Source organism: Grammomys surdaster, unplaced genomic scaffold, assembly GCF_004785775.1.
Source record: "Grammomys surdaster isolate TR1022 unplaced genomic scaffold, NIH_TR_1.0 328, whole genome shotgun sequence".
Lineage (NCBI taxonomy): Eukaryota > Metazoa > Chordata > Mammalia > Rodentia > Muridae > Grammomys > Grammomys surdaster.
Window position 1 is genome coordinate 2,005,618 of NW_021604747.1, and position 15,872 is coordinate 2,021,489.

General features: G+C 40.6%; 1 protein-coding gene across 1 annotated transcript in view; it reads left to right on the forward strand.

Moving 5' to 3' along the window:
- Zeb1 (zinc finger E-box binding homeobox 1) overlaps positions 1-15,872 on the forward strand; it is a 167,404-nt gene that overhangs the window by 110,825 nt on the left and 40,707 nt on the right. Inside the window, exon 2 of the mRNA XM_028778199.1 lies at positions 2,198-2,398. Coding sequence (XP_028634032.1) covers positions 2,198-2,398 — 201 coding nt within the window. The remainder of the gene's footprint in view (positions 1-2,197; positions 2,399-15,872) is intronic.

The following is a 15,872-nucleotide window of genomic DNA, read 5'->3' on the forward strand; positions in this document are numbered from 1 at the left end:
GAGTCTGGCCCAGCTATCTGCTTTGGCTTCTCACAGAGTTCCGCCATGCTTCCATCTATACTAAAGAGAATTTTTTCTTACTGATATATCGAATAGACTTTCTCAGGTAATATCTCAGCAGTGGTTAAAAAGTCACTTTGAAGAGTGACTTATAGACACTGTCTACCAAGCAGTTTACTCCTGCCCCACAAACGGTGATAAGTCTGTCACAGAGAGGGCCCATGTGCCGTGTGCTCTCATGTCGATTTGGCCACATCCCTGACAAAAACAACTAAGGAGGAAAGTGTGTGACTCAGTGGAACACTCTGTCACTGGTTGGCCTTGTGGATCTAGGCAAACAGTCCAGCAGCAGGAGCATGCTGCAGTGTTCTACCCTTCCTGGTGTACAGGAAGCCAAGAGCACAAGGAGCCATCAGGAATGACCCACCCCCTCCAGCCATATCCAGGGCTTCACATGAATGCCACCAATGTCCAGCCTTTCAGTACACAAGCCTTTGCGGGATGGTTCATAGCCAAACCATATCAGCAAAGAAGCATTATTTTGATGTTAACCACTGGAAACAAATTTTCTCAAAAACTAGGGGAAAAACTGTACCTACATAGTGAGATGCTATCTGGCCAGCACCAGGGGAAAATTGAGTTTTCAGGTACATATACATGGAAAATTTTCAACCACACACTATAAAGTGGCCAAACAGTAGAATATGATGCTGTGTGTATGTTTTTATAGTAGACATCAGGCACAAGCAATATAAGATCTCTATTATGGTTGACTAGAATGTGATAGCAATCAGTATCGTGTTTGCCTAGTGCATTGAAGCAATGTACTTGGTTTTTTTTTTAACCGTTATAGTGTATGTTGAGGAGAAATGGGTGCTTTTCCTTATTTTGAGTTTTAATAAGATGAACATGAATTTTATAATGAGAAAAAAATTTGCTCTTAGGAAAAGATCTAGATAAATGTATTTATGCTAAAATATTAACATAACAATTATTTCTTTGTATTCACAATGTGAAAAATCCCTGATATGAGTGCAGGGTACCTTAAGTACTTTGTGAACACTGGATCTTCCCACAGCCTACAAAGCAATTCTGGGAGTTTTGCTAATTTTCTCTCACCTTTAATCCCCTAACTACACTTTCAGTTTTATCTTCATGTTATCAGTGAAGTCTGTACATCTGGATGATTGGGTATGGTGTGGGAGGCACACAACCACAAGTTCGCACGTGTGCTTATGTGGGGAGAGGGTTATGGCTGCCTATCATCTAAATATTTGGGTAGTTGGTTACTCTTAATCATGGCTAGCTGACTAAGAGTCAATGATTCAATAATGGGCAGTAATTCGGAAGAATTATGGACTGAGCATCTTTCCTTCCCTTCCTCTCAAATGTGGCAAATAGTGACCTTTGTGCAAATAGTTGAAACAGGTCTTTCAGTGACTTGACCCTGTCAGCATGATTCTTGTGTACGTCAAAGGAGAACCTCACTTGTACTAGATTGTTTAAAATGTCTCATTGTCAGCTATATCTCACAGGCTTTACAAAGTATGGAAACTGTCCAAAACAACTGTGCATAATCCTGTTATTAAATTCATTAAAATTCATTAGATATTTTATAACATAAAAATTTGACCAAATTAGTTGATACTTTCCAAAGTCACTGTGGGATTAATATGAAGTTTAGCGGTCCTTTTCTTGGAGTAACTTTGATGATGATGTATTTTTATTAGGAAAGATAGCCCCTGTGAAGACTTGAAGCTGAATTGTCCATGGCACCATTGTTCACAATGAGCTCAGTACAGATGAAGAGTATGTGTAACATAATTTGAGAGCACAGAACATGGATAGACTGTTGGGTTCCCAATCCTGGTTCCGTGACTGGCTGGCTGCATGCCAGAAACATTGCCTTCTCTCTAACTGGCTTTCTTACATGTAGAATTGGAATATAAGCAGTAGCTGGAGAGCTCTGTGTTATACGCCTGATTTTTAAAATTGTAAGAATTAAATGCATTAGTATTTGCAAAGCATTTATACATTATGTGAATTTTCAATAAGTGTGGACACTGATATTTGTCACTGTGACCATCTGGATCTAGATGTGTTACCAAGTGAGTTGCTTACCAGTCATGGTCTTATAAATATTACATCTGTTTTTAAGTTAATTTGTATGTTAACTATCCATTCCTTTGTATTGCAGTTACAAATTATAATACTGTGGTAGAAGCAAATTCAGATTCCGACGATGAAGACAAACTCCATATTGTGGAAGAAGAAAGTATCACAGATGCGGCTGACTGTGAAGGAGGTGTACCAGACGATGAGCTGCCAGCAGACCAGACAGTGTTACCAGGAGGCAGTGACAGGGGGGGCGGGGCCAAGAGCTGCTGGCAAGACGACGGTGAGTGGAGCTCCTTTTCAAGTCTTCTACTCTGTACTTTGTATTAAACGAAAGACAAATTGGGTAAAAGCTTCAAGTAAACAGTAAAATTACTTGTATATTAGCCAATATTAGATGTCTTACTTATTTTTAAAGTAGATTTTGAATCGGAATAATGTTGTTTTGACAGTTTGCAGAGTACCTAAAATACATGGAATTTAATAGAAGTTTGTAAACTGGCTGAACTTGCCTCATATTGTTGAAGCATGTTATCATGTGCTTGTATCTACCTTAATTTCATATGGGAATATGCAAATTAACAATTGATTTATAAAGTGATAGATGATAATGTAATAAAATAATCCCATACGCAAACATCTGAAATAAATATGTGTTATGTGAGTGTATTTAGTATAACCATGAACTGACAACAAGCACTCGAACTGTCTGTGTGCCCACCAAAGTTAAGTTAAAGTTGGGTAGGCTAGGCATCTGGGAAGTGCAGGACTCTGAGAAGTGGCTTTCATGCTCGCTCCTGTGCATGCATTCAAGCCCCAGTTTACATTGCTGGGTTGTAACCGAAAGCATCTTGAGCCATGTTTGAATTTAAAGTATATTACAAGCATCTGTAGCTTTTAAGCACACCCTTCATCCTAATGCTACAGAAATCTCCCAGTAATTTAGTAAGCAGTCAGGAACACCGGAAAGAACAAAAAGAAAAGAAACAAAATCTAACTCACACTATTCTGATTATAAAATGTTCTGTTTTGTTTAAAGAAAAAACAATTTGGAAATTAACTACGAATAAAATAAATTATTAGCTCCAAAACTATGGCCATACAGTTGGCCCTGGTTGATCTCAGTGACCACAGAATAGAATGAGTAGACAGAAATGAGAAGAGGGATTTTGTGGGTGTGTGTGTGTGTGTGTGTGTGTGTATTATATACATGTGCAAAATTATCTAAAATCAAATATAGTAAATGAAGTACATTAAAAATAATATAATTTCCAAAATTACAATAATTAAGTGGTAATAACCCAAAATGAATTTAACAGCAAGTTAAACAGACCTAAAGAATATGTAAGATAGTGAAAATTACACACAAAGTGAAATTTAAACAGATGTATATGGAACAGGTTAGGAGACACTGTAGTCTGATATATTTGTGAATTCTGGGTAATTAGAGAATATACAACAGTAACATCTGAAGCAGGAAAAGCCAAGAGTTTTTCAGAGCTGATGACTCATCCAAGTACAGACCAGGTATGATTCAAGACAGGGAAGAATATACACAGCCTGCTGCATTTGCCCCTCAGTGAACAGAGCACACTGCCAAGAGACCTGGCTGTCAAAACAGAAGCCAAACACAAGAATTCTGAAGGCTCCAAAAGAAAAATGACTCACTACACATAATGGAAACTACTTGTAAAATTTCTAAGCAGAAACTTTTTTAAAAGGCAAGAATAAAATGTGATAATATGCCGCAGGCGCTGAAAGAGAAGCACTACCAACCAAGATATTATACCCAGCAAAGCTATCCTTTACAAACAAAGACATAAATTTTTCCCCAAACACTGTAAGAAATATGGTACTCACAAAGAAAAAAATTATAGAAGATACATGAAACAAAAAAATGAAAATACTGTCAGGATGAAAACAACAAACAACAGACAGCAGGAACAAAGGAACCACAGAAGTGGTCAAGGGAACTACATGATCTATCTGTGATTCCATGTGCCTGGGTTCAACTCTGATCAGAAGTCACAGGGTAACTATACTGACTTTTTATTCCAACTACAAAAGACTCCTCTGAGCTCTGAGGACACAGGCTCAAAGAGTGTTGCTGAGAACTAGAGAATGTGAATGAGACACTGTCACTACAGACAGAGTCACCACTTAATGAGAGAGCACATTTTCGAAAATATGCTGGCATGGTCAGCAAGATGGCCTGACCCTAAGACCAAGCCACAGGACCGACCAACTCCAGAAGTTGTCTTCTAATTTCCACACAAACTGTGGCACATGTGCAAATGCACACTCACTAAATAAATAAAGTATTTTTAAAACTTTGAAAATACATTAACAAATATCTCAAGTGAAGAATAGACCTGAAGGAAGAAACAGCAATACAATAACACAGGGGCCTCCAACATGGAGCTCTCAACAGGGCTGTGTCATTTAGGTAGAAAATTGGCCAGCCGAGGAAACCACCCCACAGTGCTCAGCAGCATACCAACGCATCTTCCACAGAAAGTCAGGGTGACATCTAAATGAAATATCAGAAACCCACCATCCTTCCCAGGTGGAAGGTAAGGAAACTGCTGTGTGGCCCAGAACATTACACTATAATAAAGATCAAACTATTGGCACAGGCAGCATGTTAGACAGATATCAAGAGCATTGTACTGAATGGAAGAAGTCTGTTTCCAAGGTTACATTTTGTAATAATTGAATTTCACATTTCTAATAGGGAAACCTTTTAATAAATAACAAACTGTTGTTTTGAGGACCTGGGAGAGAGTATGATAATAGTTGACTAGCCTTGAGGACATGGGACAATGATAAAACTGTTCTGTATTCTGATGCAAACATCCTGACATGCGCCTGTGTGTGCATTAAAGTGTACAGACTCAAATAACAGTAAGGTTTTCTATATATTAGTATGTGCTTCCTGCATGGAACCTATAGTGTCATTGATAGACATGGCCTCAGTGAGTTCTTCTAAACATCCAGGGTCATCAACATTCTAGTCTTAGGAAAGTTTTTTGACATCAAGTATGAGAATGACAGTGACTCACTTTATTACATATACTACCATATCTAGAACCAAATAAAATACTCAGTCCAAATACAGATGCCAAAATCCTAGACTAAATATTAGCTATACAATAAAATGTGCAGATGTGCATTAAAATTGAATAATTTTACAGATGTTCAAAATGAGAAAAAATGGTGTGTGTATATATTGAAATACTATCTCAAGAAAAAGGAATACATTTAGTAAAATTTACTGGATTTCATAAACGTAAGCAGCGTGGGAATAGTGAGCACTTCCTTAGGGACAAGAACGCATCTCTGTGACCAGAAGCAACTTAAGGATGTCTGTTGTCATTACTCAGTCGTTGGTTGAGTTGTTCCCACTTCAGAAGACTAGAAAGTCAATCAGGAGAAGTGGAGATTTGAGAGGGAAAAGCTCTCCTTTACAAACGATACAGTTGTACACTTAATGAATCTGTAGACAAATAGATATTCGAATGAGTGGTGAGTAAAGTAATCTTCCAAGTTTTCTGAATACAATATAGTAAAGTGCTGGGCATAATGTTAAGGGACTTGCCTGGAGTGTGTGAGGTCCTAGATTCAGTTCCCAATATTGCAAAACAAATACACTAGTAAACTGGTTTACAGTATTCCCCATATATCAGGAAGATTAGGTGTGCATGGCTGACTAATTGAAAATTACAGACTTCAGACTAGAGGACCGTCACACTCCTGAAACATAAGTTTCACTTACCTCTAGACTGAGTTTTTACTAATGTTCCCAGGCTCCTTCTATGTGTCACCTCGCATATAGTTTCTGTGTCCCTTCTTCTCCTCTGTTGTAGACAAGCATCTCAGCCATCCCTTTCTTCCCATGACTGTCAGTGTCATCAAGTATCTTGTAGAGAATCCTTGGTTTGAGTCTGATTTTTCTTATAATTAGACCAGGGATGTGGCATTTGGGAAATAACATAATAGTAAAGAATCTTTCTGTGACTTCATATCAGCAATGCATGATAGCCGTGGGGTTTCACTGTAATCTTTAGCCTGTTGTGAAAGGAACAGCCGGAGGCTAGGAAGCAGAAAGAGATTAAAGGCAGTAAAGCCTGAGTGATGATGACATTCCATAACATGCAAAGATCTTAAAACTGTTAGGAGCACTTTGGTTTTTATTTGCAGAGGGAGGTGCGGGAAAACAGGATAGTGCTTTCACTTGTCTGAAAGTGGAAAGAAGGCAGCAGTGTAGAGACGGAGCGTGAGCCATAGTTCAGTCAGGAGGGGGGAATAGAGACTGCAAGAAGTGCAGAGTTCCCAGTGGGTTTTCAGGGTGAGCGCTTATAGGAAGTTTTGAAAGATGGGGTCTGGAGTCAGAGACAGAAGCTTGGGGTGAGCCCATGCCCATCTGTTCCTGACATTTGAAGAAAATGAGCGGTGGGTGTTCATTACCCTCAATCTGGTTGAAGTCAAAGTTACATCGCTTTGTTTTTTTGTTTTTCATGTATATGATCATGCATCTGTGCACATGTATGTGCAGACACTCACACAAGTGTGTAGCATGCATGTGGAAGACAGAAATGGGTATCTGGTATCTTCCTTTACTCTCCCCACCCTGTCATTTGGGACAGGGTCTCACCAAAACTAGAGCTTGCTGGTGGAGTGGGCCGGCAGACCAGGGAGCTAGGGACCTTCCAGTGTGCCTGCTTCTCCTTGCCTGTAGTGTACAGGGATTAGATGCAGATCTGCCCCGGCATCCAGCTCGTACGTGGGAGCTGAGGGGCTGAAACGGGGTCCCCGTCATTGCACGCTGTTTACTTCTGAACCGTCTTAGCCCCTGTGCTTTCCTGAGCCTGCCATTCGCCATGGCCAGTTCCCTCATGTCTTCCAGCATATTTGCTGAAGGAGACCAAGGATAGAGCTGGGGCCTGGCTCTAGCGTTCTTCTATAGACTGCTTTTTGTGAAGCTGTGTCAAGTCGGTAGTTGCTAGGCAGTGAGAGTGCCTGTTTAACAGTGAAGGGAACTGAACCTGCAGCACCATGCATGAGGGCCAGTGTCTGGACTGAGTTTCCGGCCCGGCCCAGCCCTGACACTACTTTTTAATACATTCATTCAACTATTTTGTGATCCATCTGTGTCTTCAAAAATAAATATAATAGAAAATCATGTTAAATACCCAGTTATACTAGAGTTAACCAGTTTTCCCATCCATATTGGAATAATGTTATCAAAAATGGATATGAGACCAGTTTATGATTTCCTATTTGTTATTAACGTGACCCTGGCTGCTGGTGATTAGGGGATTTTGGAGGGGGTGAGGGGTGGTTTGGTGTTTTTGATTTGGTTTTTGTTTTTTGGGGGTTTTTTTGGTTTTGTATTTTTATTCTTTGTTTAATTGCTTGTATTTGTTATTAACTTATCCCATGAAAAATTATCTGGTGGAAATGGAGTGTTTTTTACATTTACAGAATGAAGTCAGAAGTAGACATATAGAGTCGATGACATTTTCCCGTTTATCAGTTCTCACTGTCCCAAAAAGATCATAGCCACTCAGAGATCAAAGACAACTGCACTAAAATGACACTGATGTAGCCCCTTTGGTAAAAATGCCTTAACAACTATGAACATGGCTGAAACCTAAAAACAGGAGAGCCTTGTTTTGTGTGGGGCCTTGTTGCCCTGGGCTTGGGTATCTTCCTAGAAGAGATCAGAACTCACCCTGCAGCTCCTGGTTGCCTATGGATTTGAGTGCAGAGCCCAGCACCTTGCAACGGCCCCTCCCTACTGAACCACGTAGCACTCTTGACCTTCCTTCTCTTCCTCTGACCCTCCAGTGTCCTGCTGCCTCTGCCAGCAGCACCTCCTTTTCCTTTTCTGTCACTTACTCTTAAACCTGAACGCCCTCAACCAGTGGATGTGGACCACCTGCCAGTGGCCATAGCTGCTTTAGGATTGAATTATTGATCGTCTGTTCCACTAAACAACTTGTGAAAGGTAGGGACTATGATGTACTGAGAGCCATATCTCTCCACTGATGCCCAATACACACTATGTGCTCAAAGGTCAATACCTTAGGACATTTTCCTTTGAAATTCTGACTTATCATTGACCTCAAGAAAAATACATTTGCCTTTCTTTGCTTTTCATTTTGAAAGCTTTAGTTCTTTGTCGTTTTTATATAGCATTGTTTGGACATTGTTTAAATTGCTGTATTCATCTTTAATTATGTGACATTCTGTGTGACTCTTGTAACACACTTACACAATATGAGCTATATACAATCCCCCTGGGCAGTGCTTATCTTTCCTTAAAACATGAATAGAATGCAGCCACTTAAAAATATCAAATATTTTAGCCCATTCATAAAATACCTCAGACCTAGTAAAGTAAGATAATTATTCAATGTCTTATCAATTATATTTTTAAAAACTATAGAGACCTCTGCATCTAGAAGAATGGAATAGATATTTTCCCTGTTCCTCCTACTAAGGACTAGTGTCTATGTGCATATGTGTTTGCATTTGTGTGTGTGTGTGTGTGTGTGTGTTACATACAAAAGAAGCCAGATGATGACAGGGCAGCAGAGTCCCTGGGTTCTCTGTTTACTGTTTCTCTCTCCCAGAGGAGACTATATTCTAGGGAAGTCAGCATCCAGAACCTCAGCAGGTGTGGGCATAAGGCAATGGCTCAAACTGTCCTCAGCCTACATTCAGGAAAGCAAGAGCTTCGGGAGACAGCAAACTGTAGACAGTAACTGTTCAACTGTAGCTAAATACTACAGAGAAAGCTACAGTTGCCTCAGTAGGAAGCTCTGTCTTCTATTCTCAGCGAAGAGGGGCCTTTCAATCCCCTCCCACAGTGTGGGAGGCAAGAGCAAGTGGCTACAAAGCTTTCCACCCTCCTGCTGAGTAGGGCAGAGCAGCCTCCTGGAGAGTCAAAATTACAAGAGCATTCACTCAAACAAGCTTTCAGTAGAAAGAAGCCTCTTGGAGACAGGAATGAAGCCTTTCTGCCCAGCCTAGTGCAGAAAAGCCTGACTTCATCCCTGCTTTGCAGTAAGGATCAGCCCTCTTCTGAACAGCCTTCTTCCCATTGGGGAACAGATACTGAGTGAGGGTTCTGGAAGGCATTTCTTTTTGCTGCTCTGCTGCTTGCTTAAATAAGAGCTTCTGTCTGTCTCCTTAAAACTGAAGGCATCCATGTTTCCTTTAAAAATGACTTGTGACCATTAAGGAGGAACTTTGAATTCAAATAGAAAAGCAGTAGACACCCAGAACTTAGTGGCAATGGTGTTAGACTTTGTGACCAGGAATTTAAGCCAGCATAGTAATAATCAACAGTTGTGAACATGGCTAGAAACCAAACCCAGACAGCCCCACCCAGTCAAAGCAGGGAGGATAGAAAGAAACACTAAATGAAAGGTTATAATTGAAAACACGACAACTGGAACACAAGAAAAAGTAGCTGAAGGAAGAGCAGGAAACGTAGAGGAAACTGTAGGTAGGACAAATAGCTCAGCTTTCTGGAAAGCAGAGAGAAGAAGCAGAGAGAGCATCTGTGTGCCTTTAGATTTGATGTTAATGGCATCAGCTCTCCAGCAAAAGAGGAGAAAGAGGGCAGGACTGGAAAAATGTTCAAAGAAATGGCTCAGATGTTCTAATATTTGGCGAAAGATATAAAGCTGTACCCTGAATAGAATAAGCCCAGAGAAGCCTATACCACAAAACATCAAAGTCAAACTTACAAAAATTCAAGACAGGAACAGTGTCAGAGACAAATACTTGGGACTGTGGCTGTAGAGAGAGCCCAGACTGAGAGACAGCTGCCTCTTAGAAACCATTCTGGAGGCCAGCAGGGTGTAGCTCGTGTCTTAAATACCGACCATTGTTAGCACAGGGCTCTAGGTCCAGAGAAAGTAACTTAGGAGCTAAGGGCATTGTCAGATAAAGGAACCTCCTCTACATAAAGTACAAGAAGAGGTCTGAAGATTGTGGTGGCTATTCTTGTTGTCACCTTGACTACATCTGGAATTAACTAAAACCCAGGCAGCTGAATACTCCTTTGAGAGATTTTTTTTTCCTTAATTAAATCATTTGAAGCAAGAAGAAACACTTTTAATCCAGATCTTTTGGGAAGATTTACCTTTAATCTTTCCCACACCGGATGGCAGCCTGTGTAGAGGACATGGAAGAAAGAAGAGTTTGCTCTCTGCCTGCCTGTTCTCACTCTCAATGGAGAGCAAATTCCTTCGCTAGCATTAGAGCCTACTTTGGGATTTCACCATATACTGAAGACCAGCTGAGACACCCAGCCTCATGAACTGAACAACTACTGGATTCTTGAACTTTTTGTTAGTAGACAGCTGGACCAGCTGGGCCATAGCCTGTTAGCCACTCTAATCCTCATATGAGAACCTTGACTAATACCAAGGTAACAAAGACAGTGAAGGAGGTAGGGAAGGAGAGGTGTGGACAGCTGTACAGTTGCACATCCTCTTCCTGAGGTTTCCTCAGTTATACAGTAAGACTGAAGCAAACATACTACAAATATGGATACATGAAATTAGCAAAGGCAGCCTAGAGAAAAATTATCAATAATTTTTCATTTGTAGATATAAGCTACCTAAAAATATATATACTCCAGTCAATTGATACTTAAGTCACAGGATGTAGAGCGTTTACATTCATTCTATATAACTATTATTGACCCACTGTTAGTATGCACCATGTTATAGATAATATTCTCAAGCACTGAAAAATTACTTAAAATTTCTAGAAACAAAGTAATTCCCCAGTTATGTAATAAATTATATTTCTAATGTATATAAAGTTGCTGGACTTCACCTCACTTAATTTCAAAAATTAAAGATTTGTGTGTATTCCACTATGCTTTAGACAGCCTTGCCCAACTGAGAGCCAAAAACACATTAAAATACAGTTCAGAGTCCATGTGACAGACAGTGTGGCTACATGGAATATCAGTGTCACCGCCAGGCACTGGCAGCCTAACCCATGGCAGTGCGTGCACCGCTTATTACAGCACCTGCTTTGCCTTGACAAGAGTTCTGGCATCTGTGTGATGGAGGTGCAGAGCAGATGTGAGCACCACCCACTGATCCAGGGCAGCCCAGACTTCTCAACATAGGACTGGCATAATCCTTAGCAAAGCCTTCCTAATTCTAAATACAAGGCTGGTCACATCTTGTGATTAATTCAGTTGGTTATTACTAAATAAAGTTTAGGCAATGAGGCTTCAGATGCATTAAGAGTCCTATCCTTGAATTGACTGGGAGCTCTGTAAAATTATTCTTATGACTGAAATTTGAAATGTTAGTCTGTCAGTTTGGATGTGGCTGACCTAATCACCCTGTTTCTGAAACATCAACAATTTGAGTCACCACAAAAGGAGCTAGCTTTACAGAGTAGCATCTACCCTGCCGAGCAAGCATTGCTGCTGGCAGGCTCTTTTCCTTGATCAGAGCTGCCTGTTGTGCTGTCTGAGTGTTCTTTACTTACAGCAGGTCTCAGATCACCCTAACTTCAAGAGGACATGATTCGAACACACTGTGGTGTAAAGAGATCTGTGTGCCTTGCTGATAAGGTTAAGAAGATGCAGAAGTGTCCACGGGAACTGGAGAAAGCCAGTTGCTCAGTGAAATTTTCTGGATTTCTAGTTTCTTATCAATGCAAAGGCCAGTGAAGGGAAGACACTTCAGCACTCCTGGGCAGGAAGCCATGCTCCCTATGCCAGTTAGCTACGTGAAAATGGTACATGAAGCAGAAACCCACATGGGAATGGTCAGTGACTGTAGCCTGTGCAAGAGACTTGCACATCATACTGACAGGAACGGATGAGAGGCTGAGGCCCAGCGTACCCTAGGAAGTAGAATATACTACTGAACTTCTAACTCACGGCCATTAAAAGACTATTCTATCAGAACACAGTCTCTATTGCAGGCAAGCTCAAGGACTGATTGTAGGAAAGATTTTATTATAAATAACTGCAATGTGTTCATTATTGAAAATAAACACAATGTCAAGACAATGAAATGCTGTTGTCTTTACATTTTACCGTGGGAAAGAAAGTGTGATATGGCAGTATCCCTATATATACATATTCATCTTGCAGCACCTTGTGATCTGCCCAGGACTGATGCTGTGTCAGTCAGGCCTCTTTGAATGCACATACCTTAATTTCAAGATACTTGTGCTTTTAGTGTAAAAACTGTATATAAAATCCAACCTAATGATGTAAAATAGTGTTATCCACATGGTCAGTTCTTAATATTTTAAAATGTCTCAGGATAGTGACCATAAGAGTTTTCTACAAGAAGTTTCTTAAAACTGTAGGCATTTCCATTTGCTACACGGTCAAAGCTACAAAAACTTCTTTATCGTGAAAAACTGTTTAACACCCTGTTCTTATGATCCATAATAATAAGACTTCACTGGACACAGTTGTAAGAGCCTACTGTGTGCAACAGATATAGCCAACACCGAGAGAGCCTGGAGCTGAATGGTCCTCATTTATGAAGACTCTGCTTGCCCTCCTTGGCACTGTGTCTGATGGAGGGAAGAGCTTTCTGATGGCTTCCAGTCTTCAAACAAATAATATAACCTTAAAATTAGTTATATCTATCCATAATGAACTTTACTGTGCTCCAAATTCTTAGTGGACAGGATGGAATGAAGCCTATGGCCAGCTGGAATTATAAGTATCATCAGTGTGAACCTATGCTCCAGAATACATGTTAAATATGAAAACTCAGTTGAGGTATATACAGACATCACTCTTCCTGTGTTTCCCAGCTCTGCTGAAAATGCAGTGGTGTCATTTGGACGGCTGATAAACAGGCTTATCAAAGGAACTTGGATCCAGTATGAAGAAGCTTCCAAAGCCTGAGCTAGAGCAGTATTTACAGGAAAATAATAACACTGGAAATATGAATGCATACATGAGGATAAAAACACTAAATAAAATGGGAGAAATGCACAGCTTTTGATGGTACAATTCTAATTACATATTAAGTAAAGGAATAGGCAGGTACCATGGTGATAACTCAATCAAGAACCAAAATGGGGTAAACTGGGAAAAATTTAGTAAGGAAAAGGTATTTTCATGTTTAAAAGAACTTCTACTCTTCCATTACTAATTAATTATAAAGAAACCCATCACAAGCAGTTTGAAGAAAGCTGTCAGACATCTTAGCCAGCCAGGTAACCAAGCTCTTAGGATCAGCAGTGTTGAGAGATGGGACACGCCACCCGTGGGATGCAGGGGACAGCCAAGGCACAGCACTGCTTCCCAGGAGCCCTCTCTTAGAATGTGAAATGTCAATCTACACATTAGAGAGGTTCAAGTGGATCTTGCTACATGTTACAAATAAGTGTCCATTGTTCTCCAAAAGTGTCAGAACCATAGCACAAAGTCTTGAAGCAGCTTTTCAAGATCTAAAAGGTTGAATTACAGGATATTGGAGTAGATTGTGAACAGGACATCTGAATGCAATGTAAGATACTAAAGTGGTTTCTGAACCAGGAAACAAAAGGTAATGGGAAAGCCTACAAAAGTCCCAAAAGCCTGTAGTTTAGCCAGTGGTATGGTAATGTCTTATTTTCTATAGTTCTTGTTAATGCATGCTCTGATGACAGGAAGCTGATTAGAGAGCAGACAAACTCTTTAAAAGGTTTCTAACTAAAGGCCTTTAAACCCGCTGCTCAAAATAAAGCATAAAATGTTTTCTCTTAGGTTCTGTTTCTCTGACAAAAGTTACATTTTAAACTTTTTAAATAAACTGTTAATAGGCTAGAAGGAGAATGTTGAAAACTAGCAGTTCGGCTTCTATAGTGTACATAGCCTGTTGGAGGATCAGCTGTTCTCAGACCCTCGGCCTTTGACTCTTCCTGGCCGCCCTCCACGTTTAGAGCAGCCTCAGAAGACTTGAAACTGGGAGTCAATATAAATCAAGCTTTTCTTACTTTTGTGTCCAGTCTGGCTGGATTTTAAGAAACATGTCATTTACCTAAAACACTGAAGGACTGGGACGGCTGTGAGGTACAGACGTTGAGTTCCAGTGCTGAGTGTTCTGAACAGCCGTGTCATCAGTCGCTTGGCTCTGTGCATTATTCATTCTGTCCTTACACTAGGTCTGCATGATAACTCTTATCATTAACTAATTGGAAGACCAAGAGTCAAGCCAAGTCTCTGTAGTACCAATGCATTCTATCTTCTTTTTCACTAAATCCAACAGGAAATATACACATTAACTATGCCTTTCATAAAGGGAGCTAGCACTGGGTAGGTGGTTGGATCATCCATCATTGCCCATCCATAAAGAAACATCTTCAGAGCAGTTACCATGTCCAGTGCCACTCTGCATTTTCCGAGGCCTCCAAGAACCACTGATCACTGGTTTTCAAATTTCATGTCTGGAAAAACTAAAGCAGCAAAATCTGTTTTGCTGAAACCTTCCCTGTAGCTAGCAAACACAGAGTTGTTATCCTCCTCATTCCTGTCTCCCTGCTCTAACTGTTTAATCCATTGTGTGTTTTCTATGCTGCCAGGACAAATCACCACACATTTGATGGGTTAAACTACACAAGTCAGTTACCTTACGCCATTACAGTCTCAGTAGGATAAAGCCTACATGTACATCCTCTGGAAGTTCATGGTGAGGACCTTTCTTTTTTCTCTCTCCTGAGATGTTAGCAGAAATGCCCTCCTTTTGCTTGTAAAGGGACTTTATTTCCTTTCTGGCTCCGGCCTACTCTGGCCTCCAGAGGGTACTTGCACTCCTTGGCTTGTGTCCTATGCCATAGATTCTTTTCCTGTTGCTGTGATAAAATACTCTGACAAAAGCAACTTAGTGGAGAAAGTTTATTTTGGCTCAGAGTTGAAGGTACATCCATCCCATCAAAGCAGAGAAGCCAAGGTGTCAGGAGCCTAAAGCAGCTAGTCACATCACATCCATAGTCAAGAGCATATATAGTCCAGGATCCAAGCCAGGGAATGGTACTGCCCAGAGTGGACAGCTTTTCCCACTCCAATTAAAGCAATCAAGATAATCTCCCATGGGCATGCCCAGACGCTTATCTCCAAGGAGAGCTCGGATTCTGTTAACTTGACAACTAACAATCATAACCCATCTGTAGAGCCAGCAGAACAAGTCAAGTTCCTCTCATGTAGCACATTCCTGCTGTCACTGCACTTTCCACTCTTCTGTACCCTCTTCCACTGCTCACAATGAGTAACCAACTTCATACATAATCCAGGAAAATGTCCCTATCTCAAGGTCCATAACCTTAGTCACATCTACACCTCTCTTCCGCCACTTAGGATTTCTGTGCACTTGGAGAATCAGAATGCAAACATCTTTGGGAAGGTATTGTTGTGTAGATTACACACAGACAGTCTACACATCACAGCCTGGTGTTAATAACTGTAGTGTAGTTATTGTGTGCCTTGTGTTCTGTGTGCCAGTGTTCTAAACTGTCTGACTCTCATATAGTGAGACATGAAGTCCCTGCCTTATAGATGAAGGAACTGATACAAAAGTGGACTCTCTTCCACTCTCTCTCTTGCATGATCAGGGCTTGAAGTCAGCTGTTCTGAATTTAGAGGTTATGCTGCTAACCTCTGCACAGCCATAGGACATTCATGTGATTTGGGACATCTGGTATTTTATTTAACTAATCTGTGTGTGTGTGTGTGTGTGTGTGTGTGTGTGTGTGTGTGTGTGTGT